We start from the raw sequence: 15,193 nt of genomic DNA on the forward strand, positions 1-15,193 counted from the left end.
TGAACAAATATATTTAGATATATTTAAAAGAATTTAAAAAAACATTTCACAAAACATTTGTTGCCATAGGAATTCTTTTTAGCAATAAATGCCCACATCAAAATTTAAACATTGTTCAAAGTATGATTCTCTGTACTAAGAAGTAATGCAACACATTATGTAAACAGAGTCAGATACAGTTCCCACGTCCCGTAGGAGTCACTTCCTTCCTGGACGGAAGCTGTCCCGGGCAGTTTCCCAGGGGACCAATTAAGAAACTGCTATTTTCAGAGCAACAAAAATAAAAGCTTTTATTTGTTCATTTGAATATAAAACAGGCGTTATCACAGATGTACAAAGCTTACTGGTGGTTTAACATACGAGAAGGTTGCCGTCCTTCGCACATAAAAATTGTGTTTGAAACCGTGATTGGCTGAGTACATGGACTTCTCTAACCAGTCATCACACTCTATGAAATAACGCTGCTAACATTCAACTGATAAAAGGGACGGTTTCCCGGGGCAAAGTGTCAAGCAGGGTTAGATATATATAATACACAAGCACCATGAGGAAGCCGCCCTGGTGGGTTAGGTCTGTGTTTCAATGTTCACTGTGCACCCTCCTTTGTGCAAGTTGATCACGCGGTTTTGTCTGACTTCGAAAGCACAAGGTCACAAGACAAACACCTGTCACATTCCCATGAGTGGTTTATCTACAGTGAATTGCTAATGCAGAACGACCCTTCGTTATTGCTGAAACGGTGGTGCCGAGTGTCTCCTTTCCTTTTTCCTGCACAACAGAGCTGCCACCCAAGCCCCCCGCCCTCTGAACCTCAACTCCGACACGGGGGGGAGGGGTGTGTGTGTGACAGGATGTCGCTGACACTTTCACATCCTCCCTCACCGCGGGGCCTGGAAGCTGACATGGGCGGGCGAGGGTCGTGTTTGGAGTGACACCTGACCTGCCCCTTCTGACCCCAGCTGCCCCTTCCGACCCCAGCCGGACCTCATGAGTTATCCTGCAGCTGTGTGTCCTGCTCAGTGTCTTTCCCGAAACCTTAAACCCCCTTCCTAACCAGGTGGGTGAGTGTAGGACATGTCTTGTTTCTGTGTGTGGTGAGTTCTCCCCGTAGGAAGCGGAGACCGTAGGAATGTGTATCTGAAGCATGTGGAGAAATACTCACACGCAGCAATGAAGTCAAACAATATCGTAGAAGCCAAATGATTTGTGGTGATGGAAGGATGCATCCCACATGCAGACAAATTTAAAAAAATATGCCACTTAAATTAAAAAAAAAAACAACAATTAGCCTTGGATCTCAGAAGTCAAACAAAACTGTCTTTTAGCAAAGGGCTGACTGCTGGCGCGTACAGCAAGGGCAGATAAAGACATCGCCTACGAGAAAATGAAAAGAGAATCTAAATTTTGCCCAGCAACAATCTTAGTCATGCACATCTAGCAACGAGAGCCACTGCAGGGCCATCCGGGGCCAGCGATCAAGTCAGTCACGCTAGGGTAGCTGATGCCTCCTCCTGGCTGGACAGACGGGCCGACTCAATGAGGAGTGTACAGATGAGCCTGGGAATGAGAAGACCTGGGAGGCAGCAGCGAGACGGGAACCAGAAACGTGGGATCCACAGGTGGCAGCATGAAGGCAGCTGTGCGGCTTTTGCTCCAGCCAGGGGCGCTGGGGGAGTCCGGGCAGCTTGGGCGGGGTCCCTGTGGGTTCTGCTCCCGTGGGCTGGGGAGCCCCGGAGAGCCGGCCGAAGTGACGCTCTGTGTGAATCGTCCCCCGAATGCCGTTCTGAACACCCTGTCCACTCCCCACAGTGGCCATCTGAGGGGAATCAATGCAGCCGGGTGCCAATGACCGCAGAGTATCATTCCTGTTCATACCAAGGACCAAAAAAGGGTGACGCTAACAAAAATGATGAAAAACATTGTGCAACGAATTCCTGCAGCTCAGAGAACAGTGCTGTCGGCCGCCTGCCTCCCCGTGCGCGCCCGGCCGTGAGCGCACGCGACCACACTGTCCGGTGTGGCTCTCGCAGCAGCAGAGGAAAGCCGGCACGGCTCACCTCACAGCCCCTCGCCGGCTTTGAGATGGTTTCCAATCATTTCACTTGCTGGTCTCTGGTTCTAGAAGAAACGCTTGGCCGGGGCCGCTGGCAGCCTGGCTGCTCCCATCAGCACAGCGGAAGTGAGAGCAGCTCTCCTATCTACACACCGTGGAGGGGACACCATGCAAGTGGCAGGTTCTGCGTTTTAAACTTTAAAATCTCCTCTGCTCATTAGTGAATTTATATCTCATATATATATATTTGTTGTGATACTATCCACGCAAGATAATACAACACTTTTTTATATTAGCAAACATTACAAGACTTTAATATTCTTGAATGTTTTTTTCTCTTTTATACTTCTAAAGAGATCAAAATAAATTAAACGTTTTGTACATAATTACATCTGAAGAAGTTAACTTATTTTATCTTTTTAGTTTAGTACAAAGATATCTGCAAGATAATTGCTGAAATACACCTTATTTATAATTTCCTCTCATTCTATGCTAACGCCAAAGGCCGTGTGTTAGCCTCTGTGTCTTCAGCACACTTCTGACAAAGAAAGCTGCTAAAATTTAATTGGAAGGTGCTATTTGGAAGGTTTCCTCGTACCTCAACAGACTGTCCTAAAAGGATGAGAGCTAGCAATGGCTTAAATTAGTAACAGGTCCATGTCATTAAGATCTCATGACACATTAAAACAGAGAAAACAATGCTTTGTCACACTACATAGATTGTTTAGAAGAACCCATCTGGAGGGCAGAATATTTTTTTAATTGCTATTTTGGCTTAACGAAATACCACATTTACGAAAAAAGCACTTATTATCCAATAACAAAAGAAAAAGAAGAAAAATGTTTCGAAATGGGCTTTTCCAACGAACTGAAGGCAAAAGGCGAGGTCCTTCTGAGCAAACCTCGGTGATAACTCACGTGTCCATTCCACCCACGCCAACCGGGCCGCCGCGGGCAGCCTCCTCCAAGCACCGCGAGACGGCTCCCTCCCGCGACGCCGCCCTGCTGCCGCTCGCTCAGCGACACTGAGGACGATGCGACCATCTCCAGAAACGCCTGCGGAGCTGGAGGCCAGGCTACATGTTGTAGGCCACGTAGATGGGGTCCAGCTGGTCGGCCAGAAACCCGTCGCGCAGGTGCATCCGCTGCTTCTCTCCCCGCGAGTTGATGGGGATGACGCCGATGTCCACCACGACCACCACGCCCACCACCAGGTAGTGCTCCTCCAGCACCACGTTGGTCACCAAGGGGACCAGGTCCAGGGCTTCTTGCTCCGAGCCATCAAGCTCAACCACCACCACCAGCAGGTTTGTCCAGGTGAACACAGCGCTGGAAGAGAGAGAGCCGTCACTGCACCGGGGGGTTTCATTTAACCTTCTCTCCTCAGGAAGTGCCGCTTGGTTCTCTGTGAACCTGCTTGAGCCCTTCCAGTCCGTGTGCGGCCTCTCTGAGCTCATGGACTGCCTCATGCTCCTGTCATTAGCCTCTCCTGCCAGCCCATCCCCGCCATCCCCGTCATCTCTGTGCCTGGCAGCTCCTTCTCCCCCCCCCCCCGCACTGTGCCGAGGGGTGAGGGTGCAGCGGTGGCTCCTCCCTCCATCGGCACACTGTGGCCCTCAGGGCAGGGTCTGTGTCCTGCCCTTGGCCTCGGGCCACATTAACCTGGACAGTGACATGTGGCCGAGGCTGGACAGCCCTGGGTGTTTGGGCTGGTGCTGACCTGCCTCCGCCTGGCAGAGAGGAACATCCGAGGCCCTGAGCCAGCTGCACCCGGCCGACCCGCAGGCCCCGGCTCAGGTCGAATACTTCAGGGGTCAACTGCCGATGTGGGGGCACAAGCACTGATCGGCGTTCACGTGACTGCACGCAGCCAGAGCCGGCCCGTTTGGGGGTAATTCCTCTACAATGTCAGACTTACTCAGAGTGTTTCATCTGGGATCTTCCAGAGGGAGGTCACCCAGAGCAGTCAGTCTCCCGATCTGTGGGAGCCAAGTCTGTGATTTGCACCTTAAGGCACATTAACCTCATACGGTTGGGCTCTTACAAAGTGGTTATGAACCTTAAAAGTCATTGCCCTGTGCCCATGGTCTGCTAGGCTATAGAGGCCAAGAGGGCCCCAGGGTGGGGGTGCACGGGGACAGCACCAGGCCCAGGAGGGTCCCAGGGTCGGGGTGGGTGGGGGACAGCACCAGGCCCAGGAGGGTCCCAGGGTGGGGATGCACGGGGACAGCACCAGGCTCCAGAGCCCTGCAGTGGGCAGCTGGTAACTGCTTTTTCATGCTGGACACACTGAAGGTGTTATCTCAGCTGTGAGGCAGGACGTACCTGGGAAAACTTATTGTTTTATTATCTGTGAACGTATGTCTATTAGGAAAAAATGTGTGTTTTGTTTAGCATGACCAACGTACATGTGAAAAAAAAAGGGAAACAGCACCACGCCCTCCCGGTTTGCACGGAGAGTGCTACCCCTGGAAGGTGTGCTGGAGCCGGGCGCCCCATCTGATCTCCGTGACAAAACCCTGCTCTCACGGCCGAGGGAGCCCGCCGGTGCGGTGCCGATGCCACAGCGGCACCGTTACGTGTCACTTGGTGCCGTGTCATTATGGCACTTGGAGCTGGTGACACGGCATCAGAATCGGCCGATGTCCGTATTGAATGGAGGCGGGGTCTGCCAGGAGGCTGGGGCTGGGGCTGTCACTGTCCCGTCAGAGGTTCCTCGGGGCCCAGTGAGGAAGGGAGAGACTTGGTCGCCGGATACCTAATGTGACGTGGGTGTCAGGTCCTCCTCAGGCCAGGGGTGAACTGCAGGAGCAGCAGGACGGGGAGGCTGGGGGAGAGGACATGACGGGCGGCTGCCGGGTGGTCCCCGGGGCCCGAGGCCGCCAGCATGGAGCCACCTGTGAACCCGGCCGTCGCAGGTCATTCCCGGGGAACGTGTGAGACACCAGCTTGACCTGCCATGGGCTTAGCCCCGAACGGTAAAGGGTTACGACCCAAAGCTCAGACAGGACCCGTCGTTACCAACGCCGCACATTCCGTCCGCTGTGGGGCGCAGACGCCCGGGGCACTCACCACTCCGTGACGCTCTTGTGGGCCCGGATGACGGAGGTCTCGATGTCGATGGGGTGGTACCTCATGCCGCGCAGCTCCATGGCCTCATCCAGGGCTCCCACCACGTACAGGGCGTCGTGGCGCTCTGTGCAGGGAACCAAGTACGTGTGAGAGTCACCGAATAGCCGCTCAAGCCACTTACAAGGAAAGATTAAAACAACTCCAGAATGAGCAAGAGCTGCAAGGAAAAGGAGTGGCTGAGCTGGGGACAGGTGCCCTCTGCGGGGAGCGCTCTCAGCCCGCGGCCCTCAGGAGAGCACTGGGGCAGGCGCGCTGCTTCTGCCTGGCCCTCGGGAGGGCGTTTCCCAGGCCGCTTCCACCCCGGGAGCCACACGTGGCTTCCTCACGGCACCTGGTCCCGGGGGTGGCACTGCGCCTCCCTCCTCACGGTGCTGCGCCCGGGGACCTGCCGAGGACCCGGCACAGCAGGTCCACCCAGTTCCCTCTGATGCCGTCTCAGGAGGTCTCAGTGCTATTACCCGCCACCTGGGTTTCTGAGTATGCTCAGAACAAAGAGTTCCTCAGCCCTGTGACGGCACGTGTGTTCTTATGCGCCCTGCAGACCCGGGGTAAGGGCTGATGTGACGCAGGTGGCCCCTCTTGCCTCACAAATGAGAGACGCATCCTTCCCCTTCAGGTCAGGAAGGACAGCAGGGCGAATCTGAAGAAGTGATCCAGGTAGAAAAACACCAGGGCAGAAGTCTTTCCTGCTGTAGGTCCGATGCAATGGAGACACTGACTTGTGGCTCTGACCGTGACTGTGGGGGCGGGACTGGGCCTGCGTGCTCCAGCGAGGTCGGGGTCACCACCCACCTCAAAGCTCTGAGCTGCGCTCTTCCCAGCGAGTGCCCTCAAGTAAAACCGTCTCTGGGCTTCTTAACTTCAAACGTGATGCCAACATGTTTTGGAACTTTCCCCCGAAACATATGCCAGTTTGGCCGGATGAACACAGCTCCCGGCTGTGTGAGGCAGGGGTGTCAGGAAGCCCCAGGGACCCCTAGAAACTCATGTTCTGGGTTTGGGAATTCCAAACCCCTGACAGGTCCTCCGTGTTTGGGGGGCCTGGCCCTTCACCCGCCCGCCTGGACGCTCACCTCCATTTGCGTCTGTGAGCTCAGTTCTCCGCAGGAACCCCAAGTAGCCTGTTCGTGCCCAGATGGTCTGGGTGTCTCCAAAACTTAATCTTGAGCTGAAGTGGTCTGACTGGAGGGACTCGTCTCCATAAATAGTGAAGTAGCCGCTGGCGTTGTGGGCACTGTGGACCCAGATCTGTGAGGGGAGAACAGGCCTGGGTAAGTCAACCTGAGGACGTGTCCTTGGACAGCCAAGGCAAGGCGACGTTGACCTCACTCCGGTTTCTGGGGAGACACAGAAGCTAGGCGTTTACTGACACAGGGGCCCCGCAGCAACCTTGCAGCTCTGCGAGCCTCACCATCCGCCCATCGAGACTCCCATCAAAGCAGGTTGATGGAGGGTTTTTTAAATAAATACAACCAGTGAGCAGAGTTGCACCAGTTTCCTCATGCATATTCAAATATAATGACTGTTTCCAAAAAGCAACCTGGAGAAATATTAAAAAGCTTTCTGATTTATCTCCCCCCTTGCATCCGTTTTGCATACTGTTGGAAATATACTGCAGGAAACAACACAGTACAAAACAAACTCTAAGAGGGAAAAACTCTAACTTCAGAAAACAGGAAACAAAAACACCAGAGTGTGTGCCATTCGGGAAAACGGAAAAGGATGTGCTGACTCACAGTGAAGACCAGGCAGGTTGCGTGGAGCTATGGAAACCACTGGGGGAAACCTTTACGTCACTGAAGTTCCTCGAAGCTCACACACTGTGTGCTACGAGGTCTGTACAATGTCCCGAATCGGAGTAGTCAGGGGTACTCTGGACCTACCTGCTCTGTTATCTTATTTACAATGAAAACCCGTCAAGTTCCCGGGAGTCAGAAGCTCCGCCCTGTGCACATGGTACCCCAGCTCCCAACAGGCCCGGCACAGCAGGCCTGCGAGCGACTGTTGTCTGCCGAACAGAGAAGTAGCCGTCTAATGCGGGGAATGGAAACTGTGCTCTGCTTCTAACAAGGTTTGCTCGCTAGACACGTCACACTAGGACAGTCAGACTGCCGTCCGTGGCTTCTCCCTGGCACGGGAGAGCAGTGCCTGGGGGTCCTCTCCAGGTGCCGAGACAACAGCTTCTACAACCCAATCTTATTTCAACAAATGGAGTAAAAGGTGTAGAACTGTCATCTCAGTTCTAATCTTTGCATGATTCTGGGGTTCGAGTGGGGGCCGCAAAGCAGCCCAGGAAGAGGAGGTGGGGGAGGGAGCCGTGGCTGGGACCCGCCCATGATCATTTGTTTGCTCATCTGCAACGTGTAAACGTCGCTGTGTCCTCCAGGCACAGCGCTGATCGTGGAGTTTCTAATAAGGCATCGGCTACAGCACAGGCTAGGGCGCGCGGGGGCACGCAGGTGGCACTGCAGCGGGGACGTCCGCTGGGCAGGAGGGAGCTGACCGAGTGGGGAGCAGGCTCGCCTCGCAGCGGGAACCCTGAAAGGGAGTGCGTCTTGTGACCAGGAGGCCCTTTCCTGATGCCCCAACGTCCTCCCTGGAGGAAGCTGGCTACGCAGTCGAAGAAGCAGAGTGTCACGCCGACACCCAGATGGGAAGAAACCGCTGTCCTCCTCCCGCTTCCAGGCACGTGCGGATGCTGCTACGCCCCGAGGTTGTAGAGGATGCCGGTTGCATGCTTCCCTATCGACTCCCTGGCGACGGGGGCCCGTGGACAACAAGCGCAAGAGCTGAGAAATGAGGAAACAGAGCCCACAGAGTTTTCTCTTCTAAATTCTTTGAAGAGAAACGAGCCCACTTCCTCAGGGAAGTCCCACTTTGTAATCCTGAACCGTCATGGATTCCTTTAATCAATACAGCTCATCTCATGTTATTTCCCAGCCGGTCAGTGGTGACTTCCCCAATGCGACCAGATGGGCACTGTGGTCAGGGGCGTGGGAGTGCTGTGTCCTGGGGGACAGGCCGCAGGTAGCAGAAGGATAAATCTGGTCCCCGAGCCTCTGTCTCCCAGAGGAAGCCAGTACTCACCTCCCCCAGGTGTGAGTCTCCCAGCGGTCCTTTTGTTTCTGGGTTGGCGATTATGATCCGAACGCCCGGAAGTATCTATGTGGGAAGAAGAACAGCCCTGTCAGTAAACAGGCAGGTCCTACACTGCAACCAACCCTGATCTTGCCTTCATTCCATATGCCTGCTTTCCTTTCTAAAACAATCTGGAAAGTGGTATGGCTTTCAATAAAAACTAGGTACCACGGCATTAGGTAATTACAGCATAATAGTTGCATTTCATTGTAATTGTTACTGCAACGTTAGAGCCTGTGTCAAAGTGATCTTAAGATCTTAAAAACGGAAACATGATAAAGAATATCATTTAACACGGCCCGATGCTTGCAAATCTGGAGGATGAGAACGTGCTCCTACAGATGTAACCTCACAGGGTGATCTGATCACAAACCCCTAACTGGGCAGGTCTTGATGGGTCGTTACTATATGTTCTTTAGTCAAAGGTCTGCCTTTGCCTTGAGCAAGCCCTGTCCACTGTTCTTGTGCATCGAGGTTAACACACCTTTGAAATAAGTGTAACCACCCTCATGAGAACACATCATCTTAAGAGTTACCCTGCAACCCAATCCCCACCTTGCTGTCTCTCACTCCTTAGTTCTCTCCTGAGTTCCAAATGGTTACAAGAAGCTGCGAGCTGCCATTCTCTGGAGCATGAGATTTCGCTCTCCAGAAACTGTCATCAGTTTTGGCTCAAATACTCTCTTACAGAAATTCTCCACAAGTTTGGATGCTTCTTACGTGGACACCAAATAGGAAGTTTTCAATTATTTTTTTCAAATATATTTAGTATTACACTTCACATCATGGCACGTGAGCACGAAGGGCAACACTTGCAGTAGACACTGCATTAAGGAAGCCAGGGATAAGGCTGTCAGGAATGCGGCAGGCACCGCCCGAAGGGCTTAGTGGAAAGCCACCCCTGTGGCGGCCAGCTGTGAGGGAGGGCGTGTCACTGCCTGTGCAGGCGGGTGCAGTGTGACGAGAACACCTGTAGGACTCCCATCTCTGCTCCATATGCCTCCAGTTTCCTCCTGCAGGCAAACACCTTATTTCAAAACATCGATATTAAGCATTTCCTTCTTCATAGAAGTTTAGCTGAGAAATGTTTTGAATTCCACCGAAACCACAAAAGTGAGGAAGCAAAAGCTGATTCTGCAAATTTAGAACGCAGCGTGCCTCGGTTCAGCTACTTAGCATCATGTGACTGAAAGCAGGCAGATCTGTGGTAAAAAGCTCTCGGAACAGCTGTCCTGCACCTGAAGTCGCTACTGTGACATGCGGCTCAGTTCTCTTATGCTCCACCAGGCTGCGTGGGTGGGTTGGGGGGGGGGGGGGGTGCGGGGCGGGGAGGGAGAACTGCTTCCTGTGGTTAGAAACGACTTATAAAAAGTACAGAAGCAAAATAAGACTCTTTTAGAATTAAGTGGAGAAGACATCTGACAATTGCAGCCAAAAAGAGAGAAAAAAAGTCTCCATTTAGCTTTAAGTATGTTTCTTGTTCTTTTATAAGAAACATAACCACGGTGGCAGGAACTACTAGACGTCTCCTGATAACTATTCTTTTGTCTGCGTCCATAGTAACCAGTACCCCAATTGTTAGCCAGGCCCGGAGATATGCAGAACCAGGACAGTGCTCCCAGCCTTCCTTTCAGCTGGGTGTGCCTGTGCGACCCCGTGCCGGCCACTGCCCTCTTAGAGGGAGGCGGCTCAGGGAGCTTCCCGCAGGCCTGCACCACTGGTCTCCTCCTTGTCCTGTGTCTCCTTCTCAGGAAACGTGGAAACGGTGGCTGGAGTTGCAGCAGCCTCTGTAGGCCCTGAGGTGCCCCTGGGCAGGTGGCCCATGCAGAGAAGAACAAGACAAAAGTGCCAGGGCCCCTGGTGGCTTTAGGGTTTCTTTTATGTGAGAGGAAAAAACTCTAGCTCCCTGAAAACACTGTTACTTTGAGTTTCTGTACTCACGGCCATACCTAGCCCTGATAAACCACATTCAAGAAAACATTGTGGAAACAATATTCTATAAAATAACGTTAAAATTTCAAAACCCTTCCTCAGAGGCTCATACGTACACAGAAATGCATACTTCTTCCTTGAATACTTACTTTCCCTGACTCCATAAGCGGCAAGCTGTGAGGGGATCCTCGTTCTACCAAGCGGACTCTACAAAGATAAACGGAGGGATTACTGAGTCTTTCCTGGACCCTGGCTCCCTTTGTCCTCGTGCAGCCAGTGTCGGGCGGCAGTGGGGAGCACTGTGTGTGTGCACTGTCCAGTGCCAAGGGAGGTTAGAAGGCAAAGAAACAGGGGTCCGATGGCAGAGCGCCGCTGTGCGCCGTGGGAAGTGGCACAAGCCACCCATCCAGGCCACAGAGAAGGCAGATGAAGCCCCATTTCCCAAACCTGTGAAACGATTGGGAAAATGCTTCTGGCTGAAACCAGGCGTCAACTCAGCACTTGCAGAAAATGGAAAGAATGAGGACCCACTGCCTCCCTGAGAGCTGCTCTGCCCACACCAGGCCCCGCAGGCCCCGGCGCAGCCGCACAGAGCCACGGTGCACACAGGCGCACCTGAGCCAGGAGGGGACTGGCCAGGCCAGGCAGCCAAACCTCCCTTCAGGAAAGAAACTCTTTTCAGCGTAAAGGCGATTCAATGGTAGTTTACTGTGAGCCCTGCGGAGGACACAGGTGCTGTCAGCACCAGAGCTGGCGGAGTCCTTCTCAGCGGCATTTTTCATGTTTTGCGGCCTCTGTGACCGGCTTCACATTCCTACCACAGGACCAGGGCGTGCTACTCCTAAGTGTTTCAGTGTTCGTTTCCTAAGAGGAGGGATATTTTCTTACATAAGCACAGAAGTTGTCAACTTCAGTGACTTAGCATTGATCCAAAGCTTTAATCTTCAGACTACATTCCAAATGTGTCCATCAGTCCAACAGTAGCCTTCACAGCATTCCCCCCTCGAGTACAGGACCCAGCTGAGCATCAGATATTGCATTTGGTTGTCATGTCTACTTATCTTCTGTTAAAGAGGAACATTCCCAAAGCCTGTGGCCTTTATGATATTGACAGTTTTGAGGAATGCATTCCTTGCCTTATAAAGATATATTTTAAAATCAAAATCGACCGGCTGGTGTGGCTCAGTGGTTGAGCATCGACCCATGAACCAAGAGGTCACTGGTTCAATTCCTGGTCAGGGCACATGCCCGGGTTGCAGGCTTGATCCCCAGTAGGGGGTGTGCAGGAGGCAGCCAAACAATGATTCTCTCTTATCATTGCTGTTTCTATCTCTCTCTCCCTCTCCCTTCCTCTCTGAAATCAATAAAAATATATTTTAAAAAGAGAATACTTTAAAAACAAAGTCATCTCCAAATAGTCTCAAAACAGTTTCATCATTTTCCCCTGGTGCCCATAGGAACTAAATTTAGTCCAGAATCAGAACAAGTGTCCTCATATGTGAGGCAGAAACGTCCTTCGTGGCAACCTGCAGACAACTGGGGAAAAACAAACCCCACTGATTCCAAGAAAAAAAAAGGGGGGGGCGGTATTAAAAACAAAGGCAGAATATCAGGTAGAAATCAAACCAATTTGACACAGGCATTGACAAGAGTGGTCCTCCTGTCCCCTCCTACTGTCTGTCTCTCACACATGCTCACACACAACCTTTTCCTCTCAGGGAAACGGCACACACGTACTGACAAGCCTACCTTGTCTACATTAAGTGGTAACTGGGCAGGTGCCCTGGGCTCCCAGGTGAATGTACTAAAGCAACGGGAAAAGTAATGAACCTGTGCCTCAATATTAGTACCAGCAGACACTGGAGACATGGAGGTCCAGGTCCAAACCCCACCACAATAAAGTGTCGCAGTAAAAAGAATCCCAATGTTTTCGTTGGTGGAGGGTCTTGCCTTCAATGTGTAAAAAAACACAACATCTGCCCTAACTGGTTTGGCTCAGTGGATAGAGCGCCGGCCTGCGGACTGAAGGGTCCCAGGTTCGATTCCGGTCAAGGGCATGTACCTTGGTTGCGGGCACATCCCCAGTGGGGGATGTGCAGGAAGCAGCTGATCCATGTTTCTCTCTCATCGATGTTTCTAACTCTCTATTCCTCTACCTTCCTCTCTGTAAAAAAATCAATAAAATATATTTTAAAAAAAGAATTCAATAAACTCTAAGATTTAAAACAAAACAAAACACAACATCTGTGAAGTGCAATAAAATGAGGCATGCCTGTACAGCTCACCTTACAAAGACAAAAGCCCCATTTTTTAAATGATAATAGTGACGAGAGAGATAGGGTCCCTATCTTAAAAGGCTCTCCTGTTTCACCTCCTCCCCGCTGGGGTCTGAGAGAGGGTGGGCTCCCTTTTGTCCCTCTGGAAACCTGGTTTGGATAGAGAGGCAAGTTCTCCATGGGGAAGACACCCCCCATATCGTGGAGAGCACAGCCCTCCTGCCTACTGGGCTCCCAGGACAGCTCCTATCCCTGCTGGCACCTCCTGGGCCCCTGGTTTACTGGGCCACTCTGGGCACGAGGATGCGGAGGTTACAGAGCTGTCCAAGGACCGCAGGAGAGGGGAGAGCTGCACTCCGACTGATCAGACCTCAGAGCCTACAGCATCAGGCGCACCTGATGCATGTCATTAGGTCAGAAGTGATGCCGGAGATGTGACGCTGGATGACACTTTCACAGGGGATATCAGAGGAGTCATTATTTGAGCTGTGCTTGACAGAACGAGGAGAATTTCAACAGAGTGGAGGGAGGTGCAGAAACAGGAGAGGCGCGGGCAAGGCTCCCGCCACGGGAGGCCTGGGCTGTGGTGTCCAACAGGAGAGTGAAAGAGCCATTCTGAGGTTCCTGCCTCCTTCAGAAGAAGGGGCCCAGCGGGACAGGGCAGGACGCGGAGCCCAGAAGGCCACCCAGAGCCACACCGGGGCCAGTGCCTGAGACAGAAATACCTGGTCAGTAGGTCCAGGTCCGAACCTCCCATCGCAGGCTGTCGGGGAGAAGAGTGAAAGGAAGGGGGCCGGCGAGAGGCAGCATGGAGAGGGCGGCGCTGGGCCCTGTGCAGGCACCCGGAAGAAGGCAGCGGAGGAAGCCCTGCCTCTGAGAGCCCCTAGGGAATGTGCTCTGGGACGGGAAGCACAGAAGCTGTTGTCACGTCTGACCCAGGGGTTGGGGTGCTTTGGTTTCTCTGAGTCAAGCACTGAGGACGATGAAGACGAGAAGCAAACATTTCTGGGGTCTGACAGGGCCCCTCAGCACCCAGCCGCCATCCTCCGCTACGAGCCAGAAGGCTGGGGTAGGGGTGCTGGTGGAAGTGCCTGAGCCTCCGAGTACACCAGGAGCAGGGGGTTCTGAAGGCTGCCTCGGCGCGCGGCCTGGACGGCGGAGGGGGCTGTCTGACCGGCGGGAGCTGGGCTGCTTGCTCAATCAGCGCTACCACTAACGCAGTGATTGTTGCTGCTCCTAACACACAGCCACCCAGCAACGCCCCGTGCACAAAGCACTGGCCCTCCTATGGGGTGACCTCGTTAGGGAGAAGCATGCATTGGAGATTACTTACAGATTAGGGAAAACACTGTCCCTTAAGAGGATTATGGACTCACCAGGCTCAAAGAATTAGTGAGTCACCAAGACGCTTTCCCGAGGACTCATGTCCCCTGGCTCTTTCTAGAGCAGATATTGGTCTGATATTGACATTTTATTACCTCACTGTCATACACTGTGCTGGTTCAAATTTTATTTCACTTTTCTCAACAGGAAGACCTGCCACACTGAAGACGGCTAAAAGGCTGGGTCCAAACATGGTTAGAAAGGAGTCCTTTGCATCTCTGTCCTTTTCCAGGAAAGAGAAATCCCCTAAGTCCCTGCTCTCAACCATCCTGACATGCCAGGGCAGTCATAATTCAGAATCAGACACCTGCCCTTTATGACAGCCATTCCTGTAGATAAATGGATTTGACCCTGTAGTCCACTCTCCAAGTTCCGAAGGTGAGCAGTTCTCACCTCCACGGCCTTACCATGTTTGTGCCTGTGCACTGAGGGCCAGGCCAGACACAACTACCTGAATATCACCCACACAGGGTCTTTCAGGAGCTACTGCTCACCTTGTGAAGTTATAAAAGTTATTTTCAAATGATTTTATAAGGAGTAAAGTAGGTTTGTTTTAAAGCCTAGATGTTACATTTGGAAATTTATACGTATTAGATACCTGATCTGTTCCAAGCTAAGTTTCTGAATTTTGAAAATATCCCAGATGGGATTCTGCTGCAGTGCAGCTGGTGCCCTGTGTGTGGGCCCTCAGCCCCCGAGGGGCTCCCATAGATGGCCTCCAACCTCTTCAATTCCCTTCACACAGTAGGACCTAAAACAAGGGCTACAGGCCCAGGCAGGCAAGTAGTATTTCCCTGGGCACTACCAAGTTCCTTGAGGGCACTGACATCATCCACCACCCTTCATTCTTGCTCAAGGCCGCTTAGGAAGCTGCACAGAATGGTAACTTGACTTGTGTTATTTTTAGAGTATATATACACTAGTAACCGGTCTCGTGAAATCATGCGAGACCTGGGACCTCCCCACCCCCCGCATCATGTGACTGCCTAGAGTCTCGCCCCATGTGGCCAGCGCACTTTGGGACGGTCCCGAGTCCTGGAGTGCCTCCCTGATGCCCCGTCTCTGGGCTGCACGGAGCGGCTGCCAGGCCCCGCCCTCACAGCGCACACGCGGGGCCACAGGAACCCCGGTGGAAACTGCACAGAGCGCCCACCAGCCCTGCTCCCGCTGTGCGCGCTGCCACCTTGTGATGTCGTAACGGCGTGAGGGTCAATTTGCATATTACCTCTTTATTATTTAGGATATTTTAAAAAATTGATTTCCGAGAGGAAGGGGGAGA

General features: G+C 52.6%; 1 protein-coding gene across 3 annotated transcripts in view; it reads right to left on the minus strand.

The window, feature by feature from the left end:
• DIP2C (disco interacting protein 2 homolog C) overlaps positions 1 to 15,193 on the minus strand; it is a 388,615-nt gene continuing 373,422 nt past the window's right edge. For all 3 annotated transcript variants that reach the window (XM_070391030.1, XM_070391022.1, XM_070391038.1), the window contains 5 exons: positions 10,405 to 10,462; positions 8,273 to 8,347; positions 6,259 to 6,433; positions 5,126 to 5,249; positions 1 to 3,382 (listed from right to left, as the gene is read on the minus strand). In XM_070391030.1, the coding sequence (XP_070247131.1) occupies positions 3,130 to 3,382; positions 5,126 to 5,249; positions 6,259 to 6,433; positions 8,273 to 8,347; positions 10,405 to 10,462 (685 nt within the window). In that variant the 3' untranslated portion in view covers positions 1 to 3,129. The remainder of the gene's footprint in view (positions 3,383 to 5,125; positions 5,250 to 6,258; positions 6,434 to 8,272; positions 8,348 to 10,404; positions 10,463 to 15,193) is intronic.

Source organism: Myotis yumanensis, unplaced genomic scaffold (genome assembly GCF_028538775.1).
Source record: "Myotis yumanensis isolate MYYU_CA2020_CCGP unplaced genomic scaffold, mMyoYum1.0.hap1 SCAF_1, whole genome shotgun sequence".
In the NCBI taxonomy this organism is placed as follows: domain Eukaryota; kingdom Metazoa; phylum Chordata; class Mammalia; order Chiroptera; family Vespertilionidae; genus Myotis; species Myotis yumanensis.